Raw genomic sequence first — 14,800 nt, 5'->3', positions numbered from 1 at the left:
CTACAAATTTCTAGAAAGTCTTCAATATTATTGGCCTTGTTTGCCGTGGCAGAGAATTCCACAGGTTCACCACTCTCTAGGTGAAGATATTTCTCATCTGTCTTAAAAAGCCTACCCTTATCCTTAGACTGCGACACTTGGTTTTGGATTCCCTGTAATTGAGAACATTTTGCAATTGTCATTCTTTGAGGTGAGGTGATACAAGGTGAGTGATTTACATATATTTTAGAGTTGAATTTTGAACTACTTGCATTTGGGTTTTAATCTGTGTATGGATGAGTTCATTGATTATCTTGGCAATATTATGTTGAAACTGTGTTTTTATTAAACAATCCCGGTGAGAAAGAGGGAAAGTAATGGAGTTTTATTTGCATTAGGTGGAATTTATGGCCAAAGAACAAACAGCAAAGTGCTGGAAAACATGAGAGATTTACAGTTCATAACAGTTGAAAAAAAAGAGTGTGATTTGGTGATGGAGGAAAAAAAATTCAATTGTGTGTAACAGCAGTTATGAATATAAAATAAGTGAAATCCTCCCTTCCAATATCATTTTGATTTAGACCCTCCCACTTGATGGTCTGCATTACCCTTAACAGGCTTTGCTTGTAAATTAATCCATTGAAAACACCGTTGTTTTACTGGTCGTAGTAATAGATGGAGGAAAAAAAACACAAATAATTTGGTGACTAGGGAAATAAAAACACTGTATATGCAGAAGTGTTCTTAATACAATTGAAAGTAGGAAAAAATATTTGTAGAGCTCTTGTGGCATAATTGTTGCGTCTCTACCTGAGTCAGAGGCTCGGCTCAAGTCCCACCTGCTCTAGAGGTGTGTAATAATGTTGTTGAACAGATTAATTGGGAAAGTACCTCCAGTGACATGACCACAGATTGTAGATTCAAATCATTTATAAAATGTTTGATAGTGAAGTACATTATACTGCTTCCAGTTAGAAGGATTTGGAGTCTATTTTAGCAGAGACACCCATAGCTTAGACAGTAGGTAAATATGTAAAAATGTTTCCTGAAGAAAAAAGATAGCTTCGCACTGTTAAGAAATAGGTTTCTTCAGTTTAAGGAGTTTAAAAATTCCAGACCAGAAGTGTTTAGTTAGAATCCTGAAGGGAATAATTAAAGCTGAAATAGTCTAAGTTGTGTGAATATTTGAGGAGGCTATCAAATTCTCAAGACTGGGAATTAACATAAGTTAAACTAAACCTAGATGTGATAGTGAAGAAATTCTCTAGTGCTTCAGTATTAAAGAAGCAAGTTGTAGGGACACAAGATTGTATTTTAGCATGTTTCAAAATCTTTAAAATTGCATAATCTAAATAATTTGATTTATTCTATTTCATCTTCATTGCTCTTGCATAATAAATTCATTGATAAAACCTTGCATGCTTGTGTTTCAGTGAAAGACCAGCTTGCTAAATTAGAAAGAAACCAATCTATCATGCCAGATTTCAGTGTGGAATCTGACTTGTCCAGTAATAACATCAGCTGGGATTATAACAAAAGATAGAGATCAACATTATTGCATTGAGTAAATAGTAAAAATGATGGAATGAACAGCCTGAGTCTGATTCCTATGAAAGCGCTTCATTTTCTAGCACTAACGTCATTCATCCCTCTAAATATAAAATTCACATTTAAAAAGAAAGCATCCAGAATTGGCTATTTTCAGGGAGATCAAGCCTGCAATTTGTTTTCCTACAGCTACAAGTTTACGAATGTACAAACACTGTACATTTATTGAAACTGAAAGAAGAATGTTGTGAAACTTAAAAAGGTTCAGAAAAGATTTACAAGGATGTTGCCAGGGTTGGACGATTTGAACTATAGGGAGAGGTTAAATAGGCTACGATTGTTGTCCTTGGAGCGTTGGAGGCGGAGGGGTGATCTTATAGAGGTTTATAAAATTTTGAGGGCATGGATAGGGTAAATAGACAAGGTCTTTTCCCTGGGTGGAGGAGTCCAGACTAGAGGGCATAGTTTTAAGGTGAGAGGGGAAAGATACAAAAGAGACCTAAGGGGCAACATTTTCACACATAGGGTGGTGTGTGTGGAATGAGCTGCCAAAGGAAGTGGTGGAGGCTGGTACAATTGCAGCATTTAAAAGGCATCTGAATGGATATATGAATAGGAAGGGCTTGGAGGGAAATGGACCGGATGCTGGCAGGTGGGACTAGATGGGGTTGGGATATCTGGTCGGCATGGATGAGTTGGACCGAAGGGCCTGTTTCCGTGCTGTACATCTCTCCGAGCCACGTGCCAATTGGCATAGGGATAAGAAAATTAGGGAAGTAAACACGTGGCTAAGGGATTGGTGTGGGAAAGAGGGATTCCACTTCATGGGGCATTGGCATCAGTTTTGGAACCGGGGGGGATCTGTACCGTTGGGACGGTCTCCACCTGAACCGATCAGGTACCAATGTTCTAGCGAAGAGAATAAATAGGGTGGTCAGTAGGACTTTAAACTTCTGAGTTGGGGGGTGGTGGGGTGGGGGGAAGAGAAGGGAAAGTGAAAGCAACAGGGAGTATGGAGTTAAATGGAAAGATAAGCAGCAGGATAGCATATGTGCAGGCGGATTTAAACTCAAGGCAGACTGGGAATGCAGCAAAAAGGAAGGATAACTTAAGACATCTTATGACCTCCAATATGTTTTATGATAAGAAAGTTAGCATTAAGGCATTTTACCTGAATGCTCGTAGCATTCGTAACAACGCAGATGAACTAATGGCACAAATCATTGTGAATGATTATGATGTGGTAGACATCACAGAGACGTGGTCACAGGGGGGTCAGGACTGGCAGTTAAACATCCAAGGATTTTCAACTTATAGAAAATACAGGGAGTTGGGCAGAGGGGGTGGGGTTGCCTTGTTAGTTAAGAACAAAATTAAATCTATGACACTGAATGACATAGCGTCGGATGATGTGGAGTCTGTGTGGGTGGAATTGAGGAACCACAAAGGCAAAAAAACCATAATGGGAATTATGTACAGACGTCCTAACAGTGGTCAGGACCAGGGACGCAACATGTACCGGGAAATAGAGAAGGCATGTCAGAAAGGCAAGGTCACGGTGATCATGGGAGACTTCAATATGCAGGTGGACTGGGTAAATAATGTTGCTAGTGGATCCAAAGAAAGGGAATTCATGGAATGCTTACAGGATGGCTTTTTGGAACAGTTTGTCATGGAGCCCACAAGGGAGCAGGCTATTCTGGACCTCGAGCTATGTAATGAACCAGACTTTATAAAAAGTCTTAAAGTAAGGGAACACTTAGGAAGCAGCGATCATAATATGGTAGAGTTCAGTCTGCAGTTAGAAAGAGAGAAGGTAAAATCTGATGTAATGGTGTTACAGTTAAATAAAGGTAATTATGAGGGCATGAGAAAGGAACTGACGAAAATAGACTGGAAGCAGAGCCTAGTGAGGAAAACAGTAGAGCAAAAACGACAGGAGTTTGTGGGTATAATTGAGGGCACTGGACAGAGGTTCATCCCCAAGAAAAGAAAGATTATCCGGGGAGGGATTAGACAGTCATGGCTGACAAAGGAAGTCAGGAAATGTATTAAAGAAAAAGAGAGATTCTATAAAGTGGCCAAGAGCAGTGGGAAATCAGAAGATTGGGAAGGCTACAAAAGCAGAGGAGAACAAAGAGAAATAAGGAAGGAGAGGATCAAATATGAAGGTAGGCTAGCCAGTAATTAGAAATGATAGCAAAAGTTTCTTTCAATATATAAGAAACAAACGACAGGCAAAAGTAGACATTGGGCCACTTCAAACTGATGCTGGAAGCCTAGTGATGGGAGATAAGGAAATAGCAGGAGAACTTAAATACTTTGTGTCAGTTTTCACAGTGGAAGACATGAGTAATATCCCAACAATTAAAGGGAGTCAGGAAGTTGAGTCGAGTATGGTCGCCATTACAAAAGAGAAAGTGCTAGAAAGGGTAAAAGGTCTTAAAATTGATAAATCTCCTGACCCCGATGGGATACATCCTAGAGTTCTGAGGGAGATGGCTGAGGAAATAGCGGAGGCGTTGGTTGAGATCTTTCAAAAGTCACTGGAGTCAGGGAAAGTCCTGGATGATTGGAAGATCGCTGTTGTAACCCCCTTGTTCAAGAAAGGATCTGGACAAAAGATGGAAAATTATAGGCCAATTAGCCTAACCTTGGTTGTTGGTAAAATTCTAGAATCCATAATTAAGGATGAGGTTTCTAAATTTTTGGAAGAGCAGAGTCGGATTAGAACAAGTCAACATGGATTTAGTAAGGGGAGGTCGTGCCTGACACACCTGTTGGAATTCTTTGAAGAGGTGACAAGTAGGTTAGACTAGGGAAACCCAGTGGATGTGGTCTATCTAGACTTTCAAAAGGCCTTTGATAAGGTGCCACATGGGAGACTGCTGAGCAAGGTGAGGGCCCATGGTGTTTGAGGTGAGCTACTGGTATGGATTGAGGATTGGCTGTCTGACAGAAGGCAGAGAGTTGGGATAAAAGATTCTTTTTCGGAATGGCAGCCGGTGACAAGCAGTGTCCCGCAGGGTTCAGTGTTGGGGGTGCAGCTGTTCACATTATATATTAATGATCTGGATGAAGGGTATAGGGGCATTCTAGTGAAGTTTGACGATGATACGAAGTTAGGTGGACAGGCAGGTAGTACTGAGGAAGTGGGGAGGCTGCAGAAGGATCTAGACAGTTTGGGAGAGTGGTCCAGGAAATGGCTGATGAAATTCAACGTGAGCAAATGCGAGATCTTGCACTTTGGAAAAAAGAATACAAGCATGGACTACTTTCTAAACGGTGAGGAAATTCATAAAGCCAAAGTACAAAGAGATCTGGGAGTGCTAGTCGAGGATTCTCTAAAGGTAAAGAAGCAGGTCGAGTCCGGGATTAAGAAAGCAAATGCAATGTTGTCATTTATCTCAAGAGGGTTGGAATATGAAAGCTCCATTGTGCTACTGAGACTTTATAAAACTCTGGTTAAGCCCCATTTGGAGTACTGTGTCCAGTTTTGGTCCCCACACCTCAGGAAGGAGATACTGGCACTGGAGCATGTCCAGTGGACATTCACATGGATGATCCCTGGAATGGTAGGTCTAACATAGGAGGAACAGGTCAGGATCCTGGGATTGTATTCATTGGAGTTTAGAAGATTAAGGGGAGATTTAATAGAAACTTACAAAATAATACATGGCTTGGAAAGGGTGGACGCTAGGAAATTGTTTCAGTTAGGCGAGGAGACTAGGACCCGTGGACACAGCCTGAGAATTAGAGGGAGTAAATTGAGAACAGAAATGCGGAGACATTTCTTCAGCCAGAGAGTGGTGGGCCTGTGGAATTCATTGCCGCAGAGTGCAGTGGAGGCCGGGATGCTAAATGTCTTCAAGGCGGAGATGGATAAATTCTTGATATCACAAGGAATTAAGGACTACGGGGAGAATGCGGGTAAGTGGAGTTGAAATGCCCATCAGCCATGATTGAATGGAAGAGTGGACTCGATGGGCCGAATGGCCTTACCTCCACTCCTATGTCTTATGGTCTTATGGACTCTAAATGAGACAAAGATTCAAGCCCTGTAGTTTACAATGGATGGTGTCCAAACTCTAAATCAACACTTGTAAGAGAAATTCCAACACCTAAGGCACATCTCATTTCTGTAAATTAAAATGAATATGTAGATGTAAACAAAAATCCTCAAAAGCGAGGGTGTACATTAAAAAAAAAGTCAAACTGGCATTCAAAAAAATGCAATACTAAATTGTTTTCATTAATTAGATAATGGAAAATTGGCCAACTTAAAGTTCTGAAATGTACTTAATTGATTCAAAATTAAAAATCAAACAACACCAGGTTATAGTCCAACAGGTTTAATTGGAAGCACACTAGCTTTCAGAGCAACACTCCTTCATCCGGTGATACTGGAGGTCTCAATCCTAACAGAATTTATAGCAAAAATTTACAGTGTGATGTGATTGAAATTATACATTGAAAAATTGATTGTCTGTTAAGCCTTTCATCTGTTAGAATACAGTGATAGTTTTACTTCTTTCATGTGTAAATCACAAAACCTTTTTTTAAAAAAGGTTGCATTCTCGGGTTAGCTGTTAACAATGGTGATTATTGTCTAGCTATCACCATTGTTAACAGCTAACCCGAGAATGCAACTTTTTAAAAAAAGGTTTTGTGATTTACACATGAAAGAAGTAAAACTATCACTGTATTCTAACAGATGAAAGGCTTAACAGACAATCAATTTTTCAATGTATAATTTCAATCACATCACACTGTAAATTTTTGCTATAAATTCTGTTAGGATTGAGACGTCCACTATCACCGGATGAAGGAGTGTTGCTCCGAAAGCTAGTGCTTCCAATTAAACCTGTTGGACTATAACCTGGTGTTGTGCGATTTTTAACTTTGTACACCCCAGTCCAACACTCCAAATCTTAATTGATTCAATTAGTAATATCAGCATGGTTACATTTATATCAGACCAAACACTATCAAATGATGTAGGTTTCTGAATCACAAAGAATTCATAAGTTTACAACATAGCCATCTGAGATAACAGATAAATGAGCAAAAGTACACAAGCTGTACTAAAATTATTTTATTACAGTTGATTTTAACATCTCCTTTGTAACAATACAAAGGATAATTACAAACAAAATATTACATATGACCCTATTCTCTTTCTCTGACACTTGGTAACAGCTTAACTTCACAATCTATACAATTAATACAGGTTATATGAGCTAATGTATGTTGAACCAGAAGTTACCAGAATACTGACATTTTTACTGTACAATTTTTAAAAGAATACCAGTAAATGAAGGAACTTATTGGTAACCGGCTATCAACGACTGGAATAACATATTTCTAAAAAAAATGATTAAAGTAAATTTGGTTGTTAAAATTTATAATTCAGATTCTTCTACCATATATGTGCAAATAAAATCAGAATTATGCCGAGAACATAAGAACTCCAAAATAGAATAGAAATGTAAAGAGATAAAGTTGAATAAGCTCAAACACGCTGTCTGATTTGTTAAAACCAGCCAGTTGCTCTAGGTTAGATTAGGTTATACATTCATGATGTGTTGTTTTCACCCCATGGGATTAGTGTTAAAACATTTTTAATGTTTATGTTAGAAATCTCAAGTTTTTGTCACAATTCCTGCAAGCTATTTAAAATGTACAATATTAACATTTCTCACAGTCCCTCATTCATTACTAATGCACATTAAACTATTTTTTGTTGCATACTAAAACAAAAGGGATTCTGATAGCGTAGTTAGTAATGAACATCTGTATTTTAGTACAAATACCCTCTCTTCAAGTACTGTGCGGGTTTAGTGGTTTTCTTTAACCGTTTACACCATATAAATATCCTAATGCAAAGAAATTGTTAATAAAATTATGCATTTACAAGATGTCAAGTCATTAGGCCAACTTTCATTATATGCACTATTATACTTTTAAAAATGGAACTGCATTAATTTATCAGAATCCCCAGTAAGAGTTGTGATTTTTGTTTGTTCAGAGCCAGCGACAACTACAGCAAGAGAAAAGGGATTTTTTTATAACTAAGAACATTAGATTACCTTACCAAACAGTATGTAGTCATTCCCTAGCTCAATGATAGGTAAGCTCAGTACTACACGTTAACAGATTACTACGATACCATAATAACCTACTGTTGAATATTCCACAGATTTTAGCGCTAGGTTGATCTTTGTGAGCTCCCTTTCTGCCAGTCCTGACTGTTCGGCAGCAATGTCCAATCATTGTTCTAACAGTGAATCTAGATAAAGAGCATTCCAGAGTTTAAGCAAAAGCTTATTTGGAGAGAAAGCTGTGCAACATCCCTGGATTAAACAACAAATTAATGTGTGACATTTGCTGCTGGGCAATGATTATATATAGAAGCTCATTTTTGTTTGTTCACTTCCCACTTCACTTCCCATATCATTTTTGACTGCTCAACTTCATGATGCCCTCATCTTAAATGCAACTTATCCTTAGCCATATTGTCAAGTACTAAGCCACATATGGCTAAATGAGAATCCCTTTGTGACTATTTGGTTTTTGATTAGAAATTAAAAGTAATACATACTGAGCATATCATCCCAATGTTCATTTGCACTACGTGGGATATTTAACTTTTCATAATCTGCACTTATAGGTACATGGCAGGCATTTTCTACTAATCAGGGCATTTGGCTGAACTGGTTTCACTGCCACTAGTGATTTCAATTAGACAACACTGATCTACAAATCATTCTCAACCTTGATGCAATTTGTTTTTACGTTCAATAGCTATGTAGGGAGCGATATAATGCTTCCACCCAAGAATTTCAATGAAAATCAACACAACTAATCTCAAACAATGCAGAATGATGATACAGAAACACAGCAGGTCTGGCAGCATCTAATGATATAAAATAGAGTTAATATTTCGACTCCAGTGACTCTTCAGAACTGAAGATAGCTGGGGAAAGGTGGAATCTGTACTGAAAATAAAGAATGCTGGACATCACAGCAGGTCAGGCAGCATCTATGGAGAGAATGTATGTTCACATTAAATCCAGATGAGTGTTCATCAAAGCACTAAAGAAGATTCATCTAGACTTGAAATATTAGCTTGCTTTCTCTCCATTGATGCTGCCTGACCTGCTGTGATCTCCGGGATTTGTTGTTTTCAGTACAGTTTCCAGCATGTGCAGTAATTTACTCCTAAAGGTGGAATCGGGGCGGGGGGAATAGAGTACACAGCCGTGATGCCAAAAGACAGAAGAGAGAAGAAACAAAGAGGCACAAAACTACAAGATGGAGACATCAGGGCAGCACCTTCTCTCTCTCTCTCTCTGCAAAACCAGGGTCAAAAGAAGTCACATACTCCAAGCAAGCAATGCGACCTTGAGAGGATGCTAAGCAGAGAAGAGTCGCAGCTTGTGGAACCCCATATTTCCTAACCAGACCTTACATAATTGATGGGATTTATAAACTGTTTGGCAATTTATCATAAGAAAGTTTAGCATCAGTTCTACCATATGGAGATTCAAAACATTCAAAATACTGTTATTCATAAAACTGAAATTTTGATTACATTATTCATCATCCTTCAATGTGGTTCATAAAGAAAATCCCAGACCTTCAACTGTAAATGAGTTTGATTGTGACCAGTAGAGCTGAATGCCCTTCAGACAGTTGAAAAAACCTTGCAGATGTCCTCTGTCTCTCTAGGCACCATCACCATGCATTCAACTTTTACCCAACACACACACACTCTCCTCACTCCCACCCCTCAACCAGAGATTCACTGGACTTGAAACATTAACTGCTTTTCTCTCTACAGATGCTGCCAGACCTGTGTTTCTCCAGCGCACACTGTTTTTGTTTCAGATTTCCAGCAACTGCAGTTGTCTTTATATTACTGCAAATAGATGGTGAAGTCACGTTGTAAACTGTACTGTTACTATGCTACTTCACATTATAGCATTAATTGGCAACTATATTGTCTCATCAAAAAATGCCAAAGTTAATTATACAATGCAATACTGTAGACATTTTGATTAATATTTTTCTTGAAACAAATGTACATAGTAATTTGACTTCAATGGTAAACGCTTCTCTCTGTACTCAATGACTTCATAGGATTCTACATTAGATATCATCCTGCCTTCTCCTAAAATGTGCTTTATTATTTTGCAGGATTCCTACATGAGGGTGGAATAATCTAATGAAGTGCATTTTTCCCTTACGAGATGCATCTACATAGTTAATGGAGGAGAGTTAACCAGAAAGAATTCAGTCTTTTTACCTGTTTTCCCCATGTAGCAGCCACCTGAACAGTTGGTTTGGATTAGCAAATTGAAGAATTATGCTTGAATTTAAAATTGCACTTTAGCAGTCAGACCATGCTTTGTGCAAACTAATTAAAAATGAAACAAAAACAAAGGCAGATAATTAATGTTTTCACCTGCCAAAGAGAACTCCAACTGGATTACAGATTAGACTCTCACTAACTTGTGTGTGTACTGGAAAAAGCTTATTTTTCTTTGCAAATCTACTTAACTCAGTGTTACATGTTGATGCAAATCATTAACCACCAAACCACAACATTCTAACAAGTCTAAGTTCCAAAGTAAAACTAGGGAGCACCTTGTATCACTACTCATCTCACTATATGCAGTGACTGACAGTACATTTCTTTCATTCAGGAAGAAATAAATATTTTCATATGGTCTTAAATAAATTCTTGGCATCTCCTCCATTTTCAACTCTTTCAAATGTCACCTAGGTGTAGAAAAATGGTTTTCCACAGCCTTAACGTCAAATATGGCGAGTACCGTAACTACAAAACATACTTTTCAGTCAATTTCCTGTGGTTGAGTTGCATATTCAGGCTAATGGCACAAGTGGTCAAGGTGCCTACTGAGCAGTCAGGAACAGTCACTAAATGAAAGCAAAGTTAGAACACACAAGACTGTCAGAAAGAGCAGTAGGGATTAATATTTTCTTTCTTTTGTATTTCATACTAAAATGGTACTTAGAACAATTTTTAATACATACATTACATAAGATGGAGGTGACCTACATGCTCAGAATTACCCAATAAATACCGTAAGGTTGTTGGGACACATTTGAACTATAACTAGATACCCTCTTTCCCCTCACTCATGTGGCATCTTATATATAAAATGAGTGCCAAATGTATAAATTGTTCAGCAATTAAGATTTAGAATTGGTTTTCAATTACACAGAGCAGCAATCAGAATCTCATTTAAAGGGTGCAGCATTCATCATTGCTGACATTCACTCTTTTCTAATAGCACTCGCGGAATCCAAAACATTCTCACTCATTGCACATAATGAATTTCACTGAATAGTGTTCATTTTCCACCAATTTTTGCTCACTATTTAAGTTTTGAATTTTTGTTCCCTATGCAGAGATAAATGATAGAGAAAATGGAATCTTTACTCTTGTTGCTCTCAGTGTGCTAATTATTGTGTGATGGCTCAAGGTGCTGAATTTCAACATGTTGCATGATGCAATGGGAGGTTATTGCCAATTTCCAATCTGCGCGGTATAACCAGGGAGTCTTAAGTGGGAACCACGTATCTCTAGCTTGGGAAGGGAAAATACAGCTAAATAGGAGTAGAATCCTTGGGCACACTCTCATGAATACCTAGAAGCTGGTCATAGCAACACTGATCGAGGTATTTTGCAGATCATGTAGCTAACTTTGTACAACAGGTTCTAAGGATTTCATCATCAAAAGTAAAAATTAACATTTACAGAGCCATATATAGTCCATTTTTTAAAAATATGAGACACTAAATTTATTAAAAAATAGAAGCTACTAATAAATTAGAGGAATTATGTAACGGATTCTAAACCAAAATGACATTAAAAATGTAATTTTAAATGACTAAACTGTCACCAACTCCAATTCACAAATAAAACATTCTCAGTTTTAAAAATCAGTAGCTATAAGCCATTAAGTCTGTGATAAAGTAGCAAGTTCTGCTTTAGATCACTGTTGCCTAAGTGATTTTTTGAATGTCATCTTTAACAATGTAAGAACAGAAGAAACTCTGGAATAATAACTCACTGATGTTGTTCAATAAAATATGCATGCAAAGTCAGTTAATCACGATCTTAGCTAACCAACAAAAATACTTCAATCAGTAAGGTTCACACCAGACTGCCTGATCTCAATTATCAAAGTAGACAACATTTATGATCTGTTATGATCTAAGCAATGTTGACTACAAATCTGAAATTTTGAATAAGAGTTTCCATGAGCAAAAATTATCCAAGCAGCTGCTTAAAAAAAATATCACTGTACCATTGCTTAAGAGCAAGTTGAAAAATGCTCCGTTCTCAGCACTTGGTTCTGCTTACATTCTTTTAATAAGTTAGAATTTCTTAGAGTACAGGCAACACTTTACTGGGTATGAATTTCTAGTATTAAAATTATAACCAAGGAAACAAACAAACCAATCACATGGAATCAGGTGGGAGGGAAAATTCAAACTGTGCCAAAGTAACAGTGAAGTTAAAGGTGTGAAAACACTTAACTAGTCTTCCCTCTTACCAATATAGATAATTTTGGCAAAAGAAATGACAACTAAACGTAAGTGATGAGTTGCACAATGTCGCATGAAATAACAAACCAGGTTATTGGCAAGATTTAATATCATTTCACCATAAGTTTTATACCAGAAGTAGTTCTTATGTGAAATGCAGTATATACAAGGAATTGTTTTACTGCCCAGTCAGTCAGCACTGTAAGGAAGGGAAGCAAGCATAGCTTTCAGATGTATTTTCTTGTCTGTATAACACATTTAAGACTTGTTACATTATACTACAGTGTAGTAATAGTGATACATAGAAAGCTAAAAAGTCATAGGCATGCTCACTGGTGCTAATAATGGCACTAAGTTCTTGTTTTTAGTTGACAGAACCTAAATTCAGTATAAAAAGAGTCAGGAACTAGGCCAGCAGCTCAGCAATTCCAATTTACTACATATTTACAGATACATACATTCTTCAATTTAAAAACAAACTTTTCCGATGTAACCTGAATTTTAGGGAAGCGTTTTACTTACTGCAGTGTTCTTTCTGAAGGGACAATAATGTTCACAGTATAGTGGCAATAGATTATTGTACAACTCATAGACCACGCACAATGTAAAGTCCTTATTGAAATGTGCCAAAAGTCAGAACACATTGTACAACAGCCTATTACAAAAACACTCTAACTTTTACTTATTAAAAAATAAAATTATACTATCTGTATAATTTAAAAATAGTGTTCTGTATCGAAACCGTTTTAAGAACAATATATGTGGTTTCTATTGGTAATGGTAATGTACTGTTAATTTTAATATGTAGAGTTTAAAACTGCTTTCTATGGTAGTTTGTAAACACCTTAAATTTGGAGCATGTTCATTACGATGCAGTAACACCATTTTGGAGCCACATAGCATGCTCAATAGGTGGTGGGAAGATTTGCAAAAAGAAAAATGCTGTACACAATGAATAAATCTGAAAATTATGAAGTGGGGGAAATCAAAACAATTAGCAAACGGCAGTCTTTCTTTAATCTATTATTTGGCGAATTACTTATGGCATCATTGTTATGCATTAGTTAACATTAATATTCCTCATTAACTAGTTCCAAACTCTAGACATGTTAGTGGCTAAATAATTCACAGATAATGTAGCAAAGGGATAATGCCAGATGAGTAACTGACCAGTAAACAAAAACAGGTTTGCGGCTGTACATAAATACTAAATGCTTGTACCAGACTTTAATTCGGTCCCACTTCAAATCAGCCTAACTTCCAGTCTGTTCACAATATACTTTTTCTGCCCAAGAAATAGAATCAAAACTTCTTTTTCCATATAATACCTACTTCAGCAGATCAATGCCTCAGGCAAACAAATATAACGTCAGTTAGCAGCTGGTGAGATTACTGGTTCAGCCCTTGAAAAAGTATGTGTCTGATGGCCAGCAGAAGTAAATGGCAACCAGAAGTATTTTTTTTAAAATGAAGAAAATTCCCAATACCACCACCTTGAAAAATATACTGCTAAATGAGGACAAGAAATGGGATGTAATGGTGCCACAATGCCACCAACTGGAGAGAACAAGGCTCAGCAAGAATTATCTTTTGGTCTTCCTTTACATTTTTTTTCAAGGGCTGATCAAACAGATAATGTATGATGTGTTGATAAAAGACAAAAAATCTGTATTAACATAAAAGATGTGTTTTTCCTGAAAGGCTAGACAAACATGCCCACACTCTTAATCCCAACCGCAGTACCAATAGAAGGCTTTCAAAATGATGCATAATGGGCGGTTTTTGCAGAGCATTGAGGCAAGACAGCAGTTATACAACTGTTCCCCCAACCTATTAAAATTACGTGTAAGACATGTGTGAACCATTTGAAATTTGCGATGTGACACTTGTGCTCCTGCTCATGCCTTGCTCCGATCTGCCTCCGGAAGCTGTTCGTCTGAGAGCTTGGGGACTGTTGCGGACCCCCATACCACCTCCTCTGGGCACAGCAACAACAGGGCCAGCAGGATGTCCCCAAGGTTGGGATCCACCTGACATAGGGTGACCCCAGGCTGGAGGGTGGCCACCCATGGGGTGACCCCAGTGATGCCCTGCTCCTCCAGAAGGGTGATGAGACCAACTGGTAGCTCCAGGGTAACTATGGCTAAAAGCCTCTGGAGACAGATTAGAAAGGACCATGTTGCTAAAGCCAAGTCTCATGCTTTCAGAGTCAAAAGCCTCTATTTCTCGGGCTTGACGTTCCAGTAAGCTTCGTATTCTCTCAGTGCGTTCATTCTGTAGTGCCAACATCTCCTCCTCAATCTAAAATCAAAAATACAAATGGGAGATATGAAACCACAATAAGTTTACTAATTTACAAAGATTAATGGATAAAGCCTCTGCACATTAAGTTACAAAATACTGTAAAACCTTTTCCAAATATTGCTTGCAAGTTGTTTCAGATTAAATATATTGTTAATATGCAGCATAGTAAAAACAATGCAATGACACATGTTTATGCAACTGAAATAACTTATAGCTTCTAAATTGTCATGAACTGTTCTCTAGGCTCTGGGTAGTAATTACAATTTTGAGTACTGCACTGGATTGTTGGCACAGTATTATCATCTGTTTATCAATGAAAGCAGGGAATGCAGCAATATTTTACTAACAAATATTTAGACCATCTCAGAACTTCTTGCATGTGTACTCT

At 37.6% G+C, this 14,800-nt stretch overlaps 1 protein-coding gene across 4 annotated transcripts in view; it reads right to left on the bottom strand.

Moving 5' to 3' along the window:
• Positions 1-6,607: 6,607 nt before the first annotated feature.
• Positions 6,608-14,800, bottom strand: part of taok1a (TAO kinase 1a) — a 168,011-nt gene continuing 159,818 nt past the window's right edge. For all 4 annotated transcript variants that reach the window (XM_060848312.1, XM_060848314.1, XM_060848313.1 and 1 more), the window contains one exon: positions 6,608-14,409. In XM_060848312.1, coding sequence (XP_060704295.1) covers positions 13,948-14,409 — 462 coding nt within the window. In that variant the 3' untranslated portion in view covers positions 6,608-13,947. The remainder of the gene's footprint in view (positions 14,410-14,800) is intronic.

The sequence above is a fragment of the Hemiscyllium ocellatum genome, chromosome 31, assembly GCF_020745735.1.
Source record: "Hemiscyllium ocellatum isolate sHemOce1 chromosome 31, sHemOce1.pat.X.cur, whole genome shotgun sequence".
Classification (NCBI taxonomy): domain Eukaryota; kingdom Metazoa; phylum Chordata; class Chondrichthyes; order Orectolobiformes; family Hemiscylliidae; genus Hemiscyllium; species Hemiscyllium ocellatum.
The sequence above is the reverse complement of the archived record's forward strand: the minus strand, read 5'-3'. Positions and strand labels throughout refer to the sequence as shown.